A 17,387-nucleotide genomic window follows, 5' to 3' on the forward strand; every position below is an offset into this window, starting at 1 on the left:
TAGAAAAAATAGAAAACCTACCAATTGCGTAAATGTAATGGTGCTAGTAGAAAAAAATATTGGAATGTTAGACTCGGCATTGACCCAGTTGATCTTAACAAATCTATCAAATGCCCTTATTACCTCATTTCAACTTTTGAATTTTAATATTTTCGACATCTGCATGAAGAGATCGAAACATTTGTCCACTCATTCGTTAAAGCTCTACCTGCTACAGACAGCAAACTAGAGGAAAACATGCAAAAGACTGTCTTAGATCATGAACTGACAGCACTGAGCAAGACTATTCAAGAAGGTTGGCAAAGTAACACAAAATCATGCTCAAACACAATAGTACCATACTGGAATATTTGTCAAGACCTTTCAATGCCCAATGATTTAATCTTTAAAGGGTCCAGCCTCTTCATCCCTGCCATTTTACAAGAAATTGTTTTAAAGGTTTTGCACTCCTCACACTTGGGCGCAGACAAAACAAAGCAGAGAGCTCGAAGGATAGTCTCCTGGCCCGGCATAGGAAAAGACATCGAGATATTTATCCAGAAGTGCAATGTCTGCATTCATACAAAATCCAACAACCAAAAAGAACCAATGATTGGCACACCACTTCCAGCCCTACCCTGGCAACATCTGGGGTGCAACCTGTTTGAGTGGAATAGCAAACAGTATATCGTAACTGTCAACCATTACAGCAGATACTTTGAGGTGGATAGCTTAGCCTCCACTACCACTACCCAAGTGGCTAATAATCTGAAGGTGATATTTGCACGTCATGGTATACCAGCAATCCTCACCTCAGATAATGGGCCCCAATTCAACTCCAAGGAATTTCAGTTATTCACAAAAGATTGGGGTATTAAACACACCACATCTAGCCCCTACCACCCCATGGCAAATGGACTTGCTGAAAAGAGCTTGCAGACCTGTAAAAGAAATACTCAATAAATCTATGCTAAGTGGACAAGATCCATACATTGGCCTGCTTGAATACTGTAAAACATCTGCGGATGAAATGGCAGTACTAGCCCAGCTGCTCATGAGCCGCCAGTTGTGATCAGTACTCTCCATCACAGAGAAACACATAGAAAAACATCTAGTGCCTGAAAATAAGTTTCTGGCACATAGAAATCGAAGCAGAGCACGCCAGAAAGATTATTACAATAGGACTGCCAAATCCCTGCCAGAAATACAAGTAGGATTGAAAGTACATGTCCAGACAACACCAAACAGTCTTGGAAAATAGGAACAGTAACTGATATTTGCCCTCAACCACAATCATACAAGGTTCTTACTTATAACGGATCATCCATCCAACCCAACAGAGTTAAAATATCTCATAGAAAAGAAGAAAGTAGAGAAGTATCTCAAAGAAGACATAAAAGGAAGCCAAATGAAAACTCAGTCTGATACAGCTATAATAAGAACTAACACTTTTCACAGCCCAGTTTCTGCCAAATTAACAAGGGAAGCTGATTGAATGCATTTCAGTCCAACATTAGACAATGGGGAAAAGGCATCTTTCCATGCCATTGGAAGTGCACTACAACAGCCAAGAGCATCACCAACTATAAATGGAACGCATTCAAACAAGATCTGACAGATCTGTAATAAAACCAAAGAGGTTGGATCTCTGAAGATTAAGAGTAGTGTTGGGCAACATTTTGATTAATTGATATTTTTACACTCAATATTCGATGTATTGATATCAATATTCTGGATCAGTTTTTTGGTATCTCGCGGGTTTGCCAAAGTTCAGTAACGCAAATGGTAAATAAAGGGTATTTTGCTTAACTTTGTTTCAAAATTCAAATAATATGAAATCAAACAACTAAAATAAACTTCGATTACATAAATTTATATAATAAAAACCCAGATTTGGAATTATTTTGGCTCAAGAAAAGAGAAAAATAAACTACTGCTTATTCAAAAACATCAGCTTGTCAATGGTTTTCCCTGAGAGTCGATTCCGCCGTTCAGTGATTATCTGACCATCCTTTGAAAACATTCTTTCAGAAAGGACTCTGGTAGCGGGTACAGACATGAATTTCATTGCAACTTCGTCCTGGTGTTTTTGGGACCCCCTAGCACGAGACTTCCACCACTTGAGTGGACAAGTTTCTCTTGAAAATGTTGGCTCCCTATTAAACGTTTCCAGAGCTATGATATATTCGGCTGTTGTCGAAGCATGTCCTGCATTGACTATAAGTACTTCATTGTGAACCCCACAAACTGGTTTGATTCTGATATGACTGCATTGCAGGAACTATGATGATGCTTGTATCTACTGATCGAGATTCAGCCGAGGGATTGCTCTCACTTTGGGCACCACCGTACACCATCCCTGGGCAAACCTGGGCACACCTAAGCTTTTTTTCAGAGCTTTTACCTAAATCAAACATAATTTACGCAGGCCAAGTAAACTTGACTTAAAGTTGACTATTCTAAATTTCTGAAAGGAATTTCCAGAGAAATGATTGGACCAGCACACCTGGGCACACCTTTACACACATTTTGGGACAGCAACCCCTCGGATTCAGCAAGGGCAAATCTATCTCGTTTGCCAGTTTGCTCTCAACTTGTAGAAGATCGTCAGGTGAAATATACATTTCTGTTGAAACACAGGTCAAGATATGTGGCAATTGCGACGGGTGTGACTTGACCATGGCTTATAAACCCACAATGCACTTTATTCAGCAAAGCCTTTCGAAGCTCATCAGCCACATCTGAGGATCAGCCAAAAATTAGACTGAATATTTGATGTATAATGATATTAATTGCTGAAAGCTCATCAGTTCAAAATGTTACTATAATTTTAATGTTTATTTTCAATATTAAGTACAAAAGAAAATAATTGTCATAAAATTGGTTTGCAGTAAAGCGCCAATGACTCAGTAGGTTTTAGACTTTTACAGTGAGAGAAGGAGGTCATACCCAAAGTCTTGTTTGTTGTGATTTTTGTTCGTTTCAAGCTTGATTTGCATATTCAATTTAAGTCTCGCTCGTTTTAAGATTAATTTATTAATTTACATTAATATCTATTGTATGTTTGTTTGCATTGATTGTTTATTTAATGTCTGCTCGTTTTAAGTTTCATTTATGCTTCAACAGGAAAATATTTTTTTGTATTAAGCTTCATTTCAATATTAAGTCTAAGTATTGCTCGCTTTAAGATCTATTTATTCATGTATATTATTACTTGTTGTATGTTTTTGCTATGATTGTTTATTTAATTTCTGTTCGTTTTGGGTTTCATTTTTTCTTTAGTAGTAATTTCTGGTCGTTTTGAGTTTGTATTTTTAAAGGTATTTGTATCTGCTGAGCTTAATGTCAAAATGGCCTTTACTTTTCTTTGAAAAACTTATTTTCCGGAGTTTTTTTTGTAATTAATTTCTGTTCGTTTTTGATTGCAAAAAGTTTCAAGTTTTTAAAAGTTCCTTGCTTCAAAATCAAACTTAAAAAAAAATCAAATATTCATCAAAGTATCAATACTAGTATCAAAGTAAGAATATCAAAGTGAAAAAAACAGGTTTGTGTCAACCTCGGAGTTTTTGGAGTTTTTAGGGGTGTGATTCTCAAAGATCTAATTTTCAGAAATTTCTATTACGTTGCAAAAAATGGCTATCTGAAAATTTGGATTGGATGTGTTTGGAGGAATGTTGGGCATGAGAAGGGCATTAGTCGCTCTCCAATCACTTTCGACTATTACAAAGGGCACTAGCCCTCTCAATTTCCAATTGAATGAGCCCCTTTTGAAATTACTATAACAACTTTCAATATAAACTTTATATGCCCCCAGGGAATAACTTACAACCCTTGCACTGAGTCTGAGGGGGTTATCATCCTAAAAGATCCTATTTCAAGAACTTTCAACTATGTTGAACAAAATGGATATCTCAAAATTTTGATTGCATGTGTTTGCGAAATTGGTGGGCATGAGAGGGGCGTTTGTCGTTCTCCAATCACTTTCAACTATCAAAAAGGGCACTAGCCATTTCAATTTCCACGGGAATGAGCCCTTTAGAAGTTTCTACGCTTTCAACAAAAACCTTATACGTCCTCAGGGCATAACTTGCACCCCTTGCCCGGAGGGTTGTGGGAGGGGGAGTTGTCACCCTTAAAGACCTAACTTCCAAAACTTTCAACTACGTTGAATAAAATGGCTATCTAAAATATTGATTGGATGTGTTTGGAGAAAAGATGAGCGTGAGAGGGGGGTTAGTTGCCCTCCGATCTCTTTTGACTCTTAAAATGTGAACGAGAACTTTCAATTTCCAATCATATGATCCCTCTCCGAAGTTTATACGAGTATACCTTCCATAAGAACCATATATGCCCCAAAAGCAATACTTACAACACCTGCCCCGGGCCCTGGGGGAGGGGGGGGTGTCGACACAGGATGTTTTCTTATCTGACCTTTGAACTATCATAGGCAGCGCAACCGCGCTGCCTAAGTAAAGAAAGGTGTTGGCACAATGTATTATTTTTTTTTTCCATACCAGGGCACTTCGTATCGAAGGATTTGTCGTAGAAACTTCGGAAGGGGCTCATTCGATTGGAAATTGGAGTGGCTAGTGCCCTTATTAATAGTCAAAAGTGATGGGAGGACAACTAGCCTCCGCCCCACGCCCATCATTCCCCCAAACACATCCAATCAAAATTTTTAGTTATCCATTTTGTTCAGCGTAGTTGATTTCCACATAGAAAATATATTTTTGAGGAGGAACTTCCCCTATAACCCTCAGGGCAAGGGTTTTAAGTTATGCCCTGAGGGCATATAAGAACGATGTTGGCCCAATGTATTATTTAATTTTTTTTTTCCTTTAAAGCAGGGCACTTCGTATCGAAGAAGTTGTCGTAGAAACTTTGAAAAGGGCTCATTCAATCGGAAATTGGAGTGACTTGTGCCCTCTTTAATAGTCAAAAGTGATTAGAAGGTGACTAACACCCCTTCCACGCCCACCATTTCCCGAAAGACATCCAATCAAAATTTTGAGATAGCCATTTTGTTCAGTGTAGTTGATTTTTAGATAGAAATTATGTTTTTGAGGAGGACACTCCCCCACAACCCTCAGGGTAAGTGTTGTAAGTTATGCCCTGGGGGCATGTAAGGTTTTTATAGAAGGCGATGTCGTAGAAACTCCAAAAAAAGCTTATTCGATTTGGAGATTCAAAGGACTAGTGCCCTTTTTAATAGTCGAAAGTGTTTGGAGGGAAACTAACCCCCCTCTTGCGCCCACCTTTTCCCCAAAAACATCCAATCAAAATTTCGAGATAGTCAATTTATTCAACGTAGTTTTAAGCTCTGGAAATTAGGTCTTTGAGGATAACAAGCCCCCCCCCCCTCACAGCTCTCAGCGCCAGGGTTGTAAGTTATGCCCTTGGGGCATATAAGGTTTTTATAGAGCGTGTTGTCGTAGAAACTTCAAAAAGGGCTCATTCGATTGGAAATTGAAATGGCTAGTGCACTTTTTATTAGTCGAAAGTGATTGGAAGGCAACTAACACCCCTTCCACGCCAACCATTTCCCCAAACACATCCAATAAGAACTTTGAGATAGCCATTTTGTCCCACGCTGTTCAAATTTCAGGAAATTATACCTTTGAGCAGGACACCCCCCCACAGTCTTCAGGGCAAGGGTTATAAGTTATGCCCTGGGGGCCTATGGGTTTTTTATTGAAATCTTTTTCATAATTGAAAGTGATTGGAGAGGGACTAACGCCCCTCTAACGCCAACCATTTCCCCAAACACATCCAATCAAAATTTTGAGATAGCTATTTTGTTTAACGTAGTTTAAAGCTCTGGAAATTAGGTCTTAAAGGATGACAACCACCCTAACAGCCCTTAGGGTAAGGGTTGCAATTTATGTCCTGGGGGCATATCAGGTGTTAATAGAAAGTGTTTTCGTTTCAAAAAGAACTTATTCGATTGGAAATCGAAAGGCCTAGTGCCCTTTTTAATAGTCGAAAGTGATTGGAAGGCTTGACATTTTCATAGGCAGCGATTGCGCTGCTATTACTATTACATCGCATCGCAAAGAACGATGTTGGCACAATGTATTTTTTTTTTCTATACCAGGGCACTTCGTATCGAAGGAGTTGTCGTAGAAACTTCGAAAAGGACTCAATCGATTGGAAATTGGAATGGCGTGTACCCTTTTTAATAGTCCAAAGTGATTGGAAGGCAACTAACACCCCTTCTAAGCCCACCATTTTCCTAAACACATCCAATCAAAATTTTCAGATAGCCATTTTGTTCAGCTTAGTTGATTTCCAGATAGAAAATATGATTTGAAGAGGACACAACCCTCACGGCGAGGGTTTTAAGTTATGCTCTGGGGGGATATAAGAACGATGTTGGCACAATGTATCATTTATCATTTTTTTTCCCTTTAGACCAGGGCACTTTGTATCAAAGAAGTTGTCGTAGAAACTTCGAAAAGGGCTCATTCAATTGGAAATTGGAGTGGCTTGTGCCCTTTTTATTAGTCGAAAGTGATTGGAGCGCAACTAACACCCCTTCCACGCCAACAATTTTTCGAAACACATCCAGTCAAAATTTTTAGATAGCCATTTTATTCAGCGTAGTTGATTTCCAGATATAAATTCTGTTTTCGAGGAGGACACTCCCCCACAGCCTTCACGGTAAGGGTGGTAAATTATGCCCTGGGGGCATATAAGGTTTTTATAGAAAATGTTGTTGTAGAAACTTCAAAAACGGCTCATTCGATGGGAAATCCAAAGGGCTAGTACCCTTTTTAATAGTCAAAAGTGATTGGAGGGCAACTAACACCCCTCTCACGCCCACCTTTTCCCTAAACAGATCAAATAAAAACTTTGAAATAACCATTTTGTTCAATGTAGTTGAAAGTTCTGGAAATTATGTCTTTGAGGATGACGACCCCCTAACAGCCCTCAGGGCAAGGGTTGTAAGTTATGCCCTGGGGGCATACAAGGTTTTTATAGAACGGTTTGTCGTAGAAACTTCAAAAAGTGCTCAATGGATTGGAAATTGAAACGGCTAGTGCCCTTTTTAATAATAGAATGTGATTGGAAGGCAACTAACACCCGTTTTATGTCCACCATTTCTCCAAACACATCTGATCAAAATTTTGAGATAGCCCATTTGTTCCACACTAAGTTCAGAAAATTATACCTTTGAGCAGGAGACTCCCCCACAGTCTTCAGGGCAAGGGTTATAAGTTATGCCCTGGGGGCATATAAGGTTTGTATTGAAAGCTTTGTCGTAGAAACTTGAAATAGAGCTCATTCGATTGAAAGTTAAAAGGGCAAGTGCCCTTTTTAATAGTCGAAAGTGACTTGAGGACAACTAACCCTCTCTCATGCCCACTTTTTCCCCAAACACAAACATTCAAAATTTTTAGATAGCCATTTTATTCAACGTTATCGAAAGTTTTGGAAATTAGGTCTTTAAGGATGACAACCCTCTTCTCCCCTTAGCCTCAGGACAAGGGTTGTAAGTTATGCCCTGGGGCATATAAAGTTTTTATAGAAAACGATGTTGTAGAAACTTCAAAAAGGGCTTATTGAATTGGAAATTGAAAGGGCTTGTCCCATTTTTAATAGTCGAAAGGGATTGAAGGGCAAATAACCCCCCTGTCACGCCCACCATTTTCTCAAACATCCAATCAAAATTTTGAGATATCCATTTTGTTCAACGTAGTTGAAAGTTCTGGAACTTAAGTCTTTTTGGATGATAACCCCCTCAGAGCTCTCAGTGCAAGGGTGGTAAGTTATGCCTTGGGGGCATATAAGGTTTATATAAAAAGCAGTTGTAGAAACTTCAAAAAGGGCTCATTTGATTGGAAATTGAAATTACTCTTTTTAATAGTTGAAAGTGAGTGTGGAGCAATTAATCACCCTCTCAAGCCCATTGTTGTGGTTCCACCCTTGTTTTTTTCTTTTCAGATAAATGACATGTTTTCGTTCCGTAATTACATTTGCTTGGGTTTGCCTATAGTATAATTTTCAATGAAAGTTTAAAAGTCTTGTTGCTAAGTTATAGTGGTTTTGCAATAAGGAAGCTTTGAAGTAAATTCCATTTTGGACTTCCTGGTCTGAGTAATTGAATAATAAGTGTAAGAGAGTAGAAAAGGTGTTTAATGGGAATTGGGATGATTGGCTGGGCCAAGCAAAGGTCCACCCCTATGAACAGTCGTGTACATAATATTAGTTTTGAGTTAGTCTGCATTTAGACCCCGTTCAGGGAAACATATTTTTTTGTTATTATAAGTAACCGTTGGAAGAATACAAGTAAGGTATTTTCTACAAACTGTCTACTAATTTTCCCGGAACCCAGGCAGGGTAGGAATAGAGTTACGAGAGACCGTCATTATTATATTGAAAGGGGGGTTTGTTACCTCCAAGGAGAGAGTTAGACCCAAGGGCGTTTTCTAGTGATAACCCAAGGGTGGGTACATTTGGCTTTAGAAAGTGGCCATTTGACCACTCGATCGCGTTATCATACCCTGGGACAGGGTATACTGTAAATAGGGTAGTACCAAACCCGATATTTGCAGAACCGGTGTGGTAGACGCGGGCATCACATTATAATTTGGGGCCGGGGCTCTCCCCTCCAATAAGTGGTGACACCCGTACCTTACACTCCCAATAAGTGGTGGCAGCAAGAAATGGTCCTATCAGTAAACCTGATAGTAAAAGAATTCCGCGTTTTCGAAGAGACAAGTTAATTTAGCCTACAGAGTAGCCTATTGTGATTACATATAAGGAGAAAAAAAAATACGGAATCAATTAATAAAATTATGAAGATCTATTATGGGCTATGCCTTGTTAGATCATAATTGAAAAATTTACGGATCAATATATCGCGCAACTAATTAGTGTGCAAAAATATAAGGCTAATTGAAACGCAGCAATTTTTCAGGAGTGACCAGAAGTTACATGGATTAAAGAATTTTAATTTAGACTGAAGAGGTAATTTGAAGTTAACGGAATTTTGAAATTATGTCGGACAGAGATGAGATTAACTCAAGACCGAGAAGGTCAAGACCGAGACCGAGAAAAAGCACTCAAATAGATATGACAAAACAACTATTAAATTTCATGGATAAATATAGATTAGCCAGAGAACGAAAAGAGGAGGAAGATAGAAAAGAAAGAGAGGATAGCCTGAGAACGAAAAGAGGAGGAAGATAGAAAAGAAAGAGAGAAAGAGAGGATAGCTAGAGAGCAGAGAGAAGAGAATATTAGAATAGATAGAGAACGAAAGGAAGAGGCTGATAGAATAGCCAGAGAACGAAAGAAAGAGAGAGATAGAGAGGATAGATGAGAACTAATGCAAATAATTGCAGGGAAAAATTTTCAAACGTATAATAGAACCGCATGGGTTAGAAGCCCGGAAAAATATACAACTTCGCTGACTACGGGGGGAGGTGGACCGGCCGATAAAACAAATTGGGAGGCTGTGCCACCGTGTCGGAAAAGCGAAATGCTTGATACGCGTTTTCGAAATATTGATAATCCACAGAAATGGGATACAGAAGTAGAAAGACAACATAATATTGAAAATAAGACACACAAAAATGGTTTTTCAGAAAAATTTTCAGAAAATAGAAAACTTGAGAACACTTTTAATGAATATGAGATGCCAAAAAATAAATGCAAAAATGAAACACTGATTGTACCAAAGAAAAATGAGTCGAAATTTATTGTACGCGCTTTTCCTCGGAAAGTTCGAGAAATTTTAGTACAATAAGAAAAACCAAATGTCGGAATTCAGTTCCTATTTGATAACGAAATATTTGTTTCTGTGGTAAAAGTAAAGAGAAGTAAAAGAGAGAAAAGAGATATTAAGCGGAGCTACAATGAAGTAATGCAGTTAAAGATGGTGGACACTGGAGTCCAAATCAGATTTAACGATGATTTATTATTTATCGCGCGAATGACAAAACTGAGAAAAGTGAAAAAGAAAAAATAAATGCAAAAAAAGAGACAAAATTAGGAGATTCAGCCTGCAGTGGCGAAAAATAAAAAAATGTCGGACGGGTTGTGCCTTGATAACATAAATAATAGGGGGGAAAAGAAGTCCAAGACCCATGGGGGATAAAACAAGATGATTACGAAATAGAGATGAAGGACCTACAACGGGCTGGGGGAAAATTGGGAGATATTGAATGTCGAGTCGGATTGGAAAAACTTGGAAAGGAATCTGAGATTAGGATTATCAACTCAAAAGATGTGTCAATCCTTTATGAGGGAGAGGATTCCCTTGGGGAAAATCCCCTGTCGGCCGTCGCGAAAGATAGCTCTTTCTTTGAATCCAATACTGCTGGACATGTTTTAATTCATCTATAAAGGTTTTGTCACTCTAATCTGGAGCCCTTGGGGGACAGTATCTCCCAGTAACTTCACATGTCATCCAAAACTTTGTCCAGTAACCATGTTCATTTACTCTTCAAGGAAATCCACAATTATTTCCGGCAAATTGTATTCAGTGGGAGTTGTATCCAAACTCCATCTTCAATTAGCATCAACGCATATTCTGCATTTGATTATCCCAGGGGAGCGAACCTAGAAAAAAGGCGATTCATGGTTCGCTCAAGATTTCACTTCATTTCCAGTATCTTTGTCGTATTCAGTGGCCTGTGTATGTTTGGCATGGGACTATTTCAAATTATGCCAAGAGGCAATTTACCTTTTTATTGGGAAATGAAGTTGTTTCCATAGATAGAAATTAAGAGGCTAGTGCTGCCAATTATTCATGATAGCTGGCATCATCAAATGTGCCGGAAACTGACTCTCTGCTCCTCTCAAATGTAAATTCGTGAGAGCAAGAAAATTTTGTTTTTGATTGGGCTGCGTACAATCATTTTCTACGAATCTTGGGGGCTTCAACTTTGAAAACCTAATGTGGATTCTATACGATCTAGACCATGGTGGTTCTACAGTAGAGACGTGTTGATGACGACCGATCCAGAGCCAAGCGGTGGAAGTAGTAGCACATACACTTGCGGAAGAGAGAAGGCAAATGGATTTTGTAAAGTTGAAGTTATGTGTTTATGTTTGTAAGGGTGGACCAAGGTAGCGCATGGGTGGTCATTTATCTTACGGAGGGAGGTGTTGGGGATTCACCCCTGTTTCTTTTCTTTTCAGTTAAATGACCTGTTTTCGTTCCGTAATTACATTTGCTTAGATTTGCCTATAGTATAATTTTCAATGACAGTTTAAAAGTCTCGTCGCTAAGCTATAGTTGTTTTGCAATAAGTAAGCTTTGAACTAAATTCTATTTTGGACTTCCTGGTTTATGTCATTGAATAATAAAGCTAAGAGAGTAGAATTGGTTTTGAATGGGGATTGAGAGGATTGGCAGGGCCAAGCGAAGGTCCACCCCTATGAACAGTTGTGTACAGAATATTATTTTTGAGTTAGTCTACATTTAGACCCCGCTCGGGGAAACATTTTTTTGTTATTATATATAAAAGTCAGAAAAATACAAGTAAGATATTTTCTAAAAACTGTCAATTAATTTTCTCGGAAACCAGGCAGAGTATAAATAGAGTTAAGAGATACCGTTTTTAATATACTGACAGGGGGGATTGTTACCTCCAACGAGAGGGTTAGAGATTTCTAGTCGTAACCCAAGGGCAGGTACATTAGAAAGTGGCCATTTGACCACTCGATCGCGTTATCATACCCTGGGACAGGGTATACTGTAAATAGGGTAGTACCAAACCCGATATTTGCAGAACTGGTGTTGTAGACGCGGGCATCACATTATAATTTGGGACCGGGGCTTTCCTCTCCAATAAGTGGTGATACCCGTACCTTACCACTCCAATACCCATCATTTCCCCAAAAATATTCAATCAAAGTTTAGAGATAGTCATTATGTTAAACGTAGTTGAAAGTTCTGGAAATCATGTATTTAAGGATGACAAATCCCCCAGAGCCCTCAGGGCAAAGATTGTAAGTTATGCACTTGAGGCATATAAGGTTTTTATAGATAGAGTTGTCGTAAAAACTTCAAAAAAGGCTCATTCAATTGGAAATTGAGTGGGCTAGTGCCCATTTTAATAGTCGAAAGTGATTGGAATGTAACTAACCCCTCTCTCACGCCCACGATTGCCCCAAACACATCCAATCAAAATTTTCAGATAGCCATTTTGTTCAACGTAGTAGACAGATCTGGAAATTAGGTCTTTGAGGATGACAACTCCTCCCCTCCCCCCAGCCCTCTGGGCAAGGGTTGTAAGTTATGCCCTGTGAGCATATAAGGTTTTTATCGAAAGTGTTTCGTAGAAACATTAAAAAGGCTCATTTGATTGGAAATTAAAAGGGCTAGTGCCTTTTTTAATAGTTGAAAGTGATTGGTGAGCAACTAACGCCCCTCTCCTGCCCATCATATCCCCAAAGACATCCAATCAAAATTTTGAGATAGCCATTTTGTTTAACGTAGTTGAAAGTTCTGGAAATTAGGTCTTAGAGGATGACAACAGCCCTTAGGGTAAGGGTTGTAATTTATGCCCTCGGGGCATATAAGGTGTTTATAGAAAGTGTTGTCGTAGAAACTCAAAAAGGGCTCATTCGGTTGAAAAATTGAAAGGCCTAGTACCCTTTTTAATAGTCGAAAGTGATAAGAAGGCTGGAAATTTTTATATTAAAGATTGATGTGGGTATAATGTATGATGTTGCTGTTGCTTGTTGCTGTTGTTTAGACCAGGGCACTTCATATAGAAGGAGTTGTCGTAGGAACTTCGAAAAGGGCTCAATCGATTGAAAATACAAAGAGCTGATGCTCTTTCTAATAGTCGAAAGTGATTGGAGGGAAACTAATCAACCTCCCACGCCCACCCTTCCATTTTCTCTTTATGTCTAAAAACTAAATGTGGCCTTAAGATTAAATCAAAACGCACTGTGTTAATGCTAATTCTCAATAAGGCATCTTAGCAGTATCCCAAGAACGACTGAGGGTATTATGTTCAAACTTTCGGGGCTACTTCTGCTCTTAAAATTTAACCAAATCAAAATAGCGTAAGTGTATCCAAGCAATCAAATAAAGTAAACAGATTGTTTTGCGAATGGTACAAAATTTTCCATTTCAGGTCAACTAGAGGAGGTATGAAACTAAATTAAACACTACTATCTGTGTCCAGATTTTTAAAAGGGTGTATGTTGTTAAAAATTGCTGAAATTTTTTTTGCAGCATACAAATAGCAGGCCAAACTATAAATTCTTAAAAAAACGAAAATATTTAAAGTATTATTTTCTTTTCCCTGAAAAGACTATGTCAATATAAGACGAACAGAAATTAATTAAAAAAAAACTTTCACAAAATAAGTTTTTCAAAAAAAAGTAACGAACTCCCTCCATTAAACAAAAAATGAGCAAAAATCAAATCAAATAATCTACCAAGCGTGAAACTACCACATCAGCATCATTAAATAAATGAAACCCAAAACGAACTGAAATTACAATAAATAACCAAGTCACTTTCAAAACGAGCAGAAATTAACATAAGTTGGGCTCAAAACCCCTATACCTTCCCAAGGCCAGAACATAATTTGCACTTTACTGAAAAAAATACAAATGAATGCGCATTGTCAGTTTTATATACATATACTGATATTTAGTAATCAAAATGTTAATATTATTTAATTTATTAAAGTTATAACAGTAAAAACATTTATATTTTAGCCCCCCGGCCCAGGGGGGGTGTGTCGCCCCCGGGGTGTTTGGTTACTAATATTGTAAATATTTTTAAATCAAGTGACCGCACAAAGTTATTATCAGCGGGGTGGTCGAAAAAAGGGGCTGGAGGGGGGGGGGGGCTATAGTAACTCCAAACACTTATGACTATTAAAAAGTTACCTATAAAATTCAAAGTACCATCACATTATCCCACGTTGAAGTTTATACGAGTATCTATTCCGTAAGAACCATATATGCCCCTAGGGCATTACTTACAGCGCCTGCCCCTGGGTGCTGGGGGTTGTGTTGACACCGGAGTTTTTGTTTTATGATCTTAGAACTATTTTTAACAAAATAGCTATCTCAAATTTTTTATCGGATACATTTGGGAAAAAGAGCGTGGGGGCGGGGGGGGGCTGGTTACCTTCCGATATCTTTTTAAGGTAAAAAGTGTCATAGAAGTTTAAAGTTATATTCAAATCAGCCCTCTGAAGTTTATAAAGAGTATTCCATCCTTAATAACCATAAATTCTCCCAGGGTGTAACTTATAACCCTAGCCCTGACGACTGTGTGGGACGTGTCCTGCTCAAAGATATAATTTCCAGATTTTTCAAATACGTTGAACAAAATGGATATCTCAACATCTCGATTGGAGTTGTTTGGAGAACTGGTGAGCTTGGAAGGGGTGTTAATTGCCTTTCACTCACTTTTGAATATTAAAACTGGCCCTAGCTCTTTAAATGTCACCTAGAATTACACCTGTTTTAATTCTATACGAAACCGCTTTATATAAAAAAAAAAGTTATATGATCCGAGGGCATAAATTACAAACCGGGCCCGGAGCGCCTTGGGGGGGGGGTTGTCATCAAACAAGAAAAACTGAACGGAATTTTAAACCCTGGTGAAAAAACGGGCTATCTTAACCTTTTGTTTGGTTGTGTGGGGGGAAATGGTGGACGTGGGTGGGGGTTTAGTTGACCTCCAATCACTTTTGACTATTAAAAAGGGCACTACCCCTTTGAAGTTCCAATAGAATGAGTCTTTTTTGAAGTTTCTACTACAAAACTTTATATAAAAAACTTATATTCCCCTATGTCCTAATTTACAACCCTGGCCCTGAGGGCAATGGGGGAGTATACTCCTCATAATCATGATTTCTATCTTGAAAGCATTTACGCTGAACACATTGTTTGTCTCCAAATTTGATTGGATGTGTGTGTGGAACTGGTGGGCGTGGACGGGGTGTGAGTTGCCTTCGAATCACCTTTGACCCTTAAAAAGGGCGCTGGAACTCTCAATTTCCAATTGAATGAGCCCCCTTCTAAGTTTCTATGACGACCCCTTCCATATGAAGTGCCTTTCATGTGGTGGATTTTCTGCAGGGAATATAGGGGGCTAAAGACTCCTAAAAACATCGTTTTCGATAATACGTTTTGATATTCGATATTTGATCCGATATATCGATATATCAATATCGATATCAAATATTGCCAACACTAATTAAGAGTATGATTTCTTCAAAAAACAGGAGATGTAGCATCCTGCTATGATTTGCTTGCCTTAGTGAATTAGTTATTGCTTTGCTTATTATTGCTTAAATTTGTCCTTTTGCTTTGCTTGCTTACTTGTTGATTATATTATATTTACAGGTGCTTGGGTCATATTGAACAATTAAACATACCAAACTTCTACAAAAAGTATGGCTATATGCAGGGCACCATGCCTAACTCGTCTCAGATTCAATGTGAGATTGTCTCAATTTCCACAGAGTATTGAATGTTTTGTTGTTTAAACAACACAGAATTTTTGGTTTTGTATTTTCAAGTTGTCTTTGTAATATGATGTAGGTCTATCAGAAGAGTTCTGGGGTTAGGGGTCTAGAAAGTGAGTAACATAGCATGTAAGTTTGTGCACGAGTGTTGATTTTGAAACATAATGAGGGTTCCTGTTATTAAGGGTGTTGCTTCTTTAGGCCTTGATAATCTTTTCTTTTTTTGGGCAGTGTGCTTGTGTGCTTCATCCTAAATACCACCACTACTACTATATGTGCTACCACTTCAGTTTCTTAGTAATTCTATTTGTTTCTAGTAAATATATTTGTTTAGTAAAAAAGTTTATTTTTGATAAATACATTTGAATTAATCAAGAATAGAGAAACTTTTTTGTAATTTGTTGTAAAAATATTGATATTCACAGATTTTGGGCCATTTAAACTTTACTATTCAAGGTAGTTGGTTGTCTAAATGACTCGTTTTCTCTTTTTCCAATAATAAAACTGCACATTTTTCTTATGCCCCTCGTTTTCTAGGACAGGTGACCTGGAAATTTTATGACAGATAACTTGGAAAAGTAATTTATCTCAGAGAGCTACCTGAAAATTCAACTTGACTCTGAACCAATGGACCCTTGTGATCAAACTATGGTTAAGAAAGGTAACTTAGCAAAATACTGACCAGTATTATTATTATTTTTTTTTAGACAATATAGGCTTAGTAAAGGAGTGAAAGTTTCTGGTTTCACCCAAAACAAGAAAGAGAAAAAGGGTTTCATCTGTTAGTGGACTCTGGTTCAAATATTTGTGGTGGACTGAAGAGACTAGCGGTTGGGGGAGGGGGGGTTGAGGGTCCGCACATAGAAACAATTTGTTACCTCCTATTTGTGGGGTAATTGGGGATCTTTGGGATATAAGATATTACTTTAGTCATTGTACCTAGTATTGGTGCAAAACTTGAAACTCATTTGGACTTATTTCTCTTTTATTTGGGTTAAACTACTATCAAGAACAAAAGCAAGTTATAAAAGCAGTGCAGCACATATGTATCACCTCACAAATACAAAATCAATTGTGCATTTTCTTTTGGTTTTGGGCAAACAAGGAAATAATAGCTAAACTTTTCTAGTTTCAAACATGGCAGTTAAACAAAATAATGTTGTAGACTTCATAAAATTCAAAAAGTCCTAGCATAGTTGTTATTTATAGAAGTGCATTTATTTTCAACACTGCACTTTTGAGTTGGAATGTTTTCAAAGAAAATCAGTCACATCTTAGCGCTAAGAGCAAAAGTTAAAGAAGGCCCCCCTAATGGGCCGAATAAACTGCTCTTTGCTTTTATTTGTAAAACTTTTGTTTGTGTTTAATTCCTTTTAAAAGAAATTGAATTTTGACAAAAAAACAAAAAAACAATTTGTTTTTATATTTTGCTGAAAATTTGCACTTTATTCTTTTATTGGATAGTAGCAGCATTACAAATTTTGGTTGTCTTTCTTTATTTCAGTTTTTTCTTGAAAATTTGACAACACCAACTCTTTTGAATCATTAAACACAAATTTAATAATTTTGTCTGTCTGAATATTGATGTCTTCTTCCTTTATACTGTACATTAATTTTTGTGAAAATAATTACTATGCTGGAAGACAATTTTTGTTTCTTAATTGTTTCAAGAACTTTAAAAGAAAAAAAAAATTTATAGATTCAAATTAACAAGAAGATCGTTTTATGCCAAAGGGATTATTATAAAATGTGTCATTAAAGAAATTAGCTTCTGGTTTCATACCCATTGTTAGTCAGACAATCATTGATCTTGCTAAATGCTAGTGATGTCAATATCAAACTCTAAAAAGCTAAACTGCGTGGCATCTCTGTGCAACCATAGATTTTTTTTTTTCTTAGATGTTTCAGCAATTACTCAAATAAATTTTTGGTAGTATTGCATGCTGTGAAATA

General features: G+C 37.6%; 1 protein-coding gene across 2 annotated transcripts in view; it reads left to right on the forward strand.

The window, feature by feature from the left end:
- Positions 1-1,669: 1,669 nt before the first annotated feature.
- The window catches only part of LOC148940985 (uncharacterized), a 34,481-nt gene continuing 18,763 nt past the window's right edge, over positions 1,670-17,387 (forward strand). The window contains exons 1-2 of one of the 2 annotated variants that reach the window (XM_089105206.1): positions 1,670-1,764; positions 15,972-16,095. In XM_089105206.1, coding sequence (XP_088961332.1) covers positions 16,062-16,095 — 34 coding nt within the window. In that variant the 5' untranslated portion in view covers positions 1,670-1,764; positions 15,972-16,061. Of the gene's footprint in view, positions 1,765-2,717; positions 2,798-15,971; positions 16,096-17,387 lie in introns of those variants that run through there. The other variant, XM_089105207.1, reaches the window with a different exon arrangement.

Source organism: Artemia sp. Qi Xiang Cuo, chromosome 19 (assembly GCF_049724085.1).
Source record: "Artemia sp. Qi Xiang Cuo chromosome 19, ASM4972408v1, whole genome shotgun sequence".
Classification (NCBI taxonomy): domain Eukaryota; kingdom Metazoa; phylum Arthropoda; class Branchiopoda; order Anostraca; family Artemiidae; genus Artemia; species Artemia sp. Qi Xiang Cuo.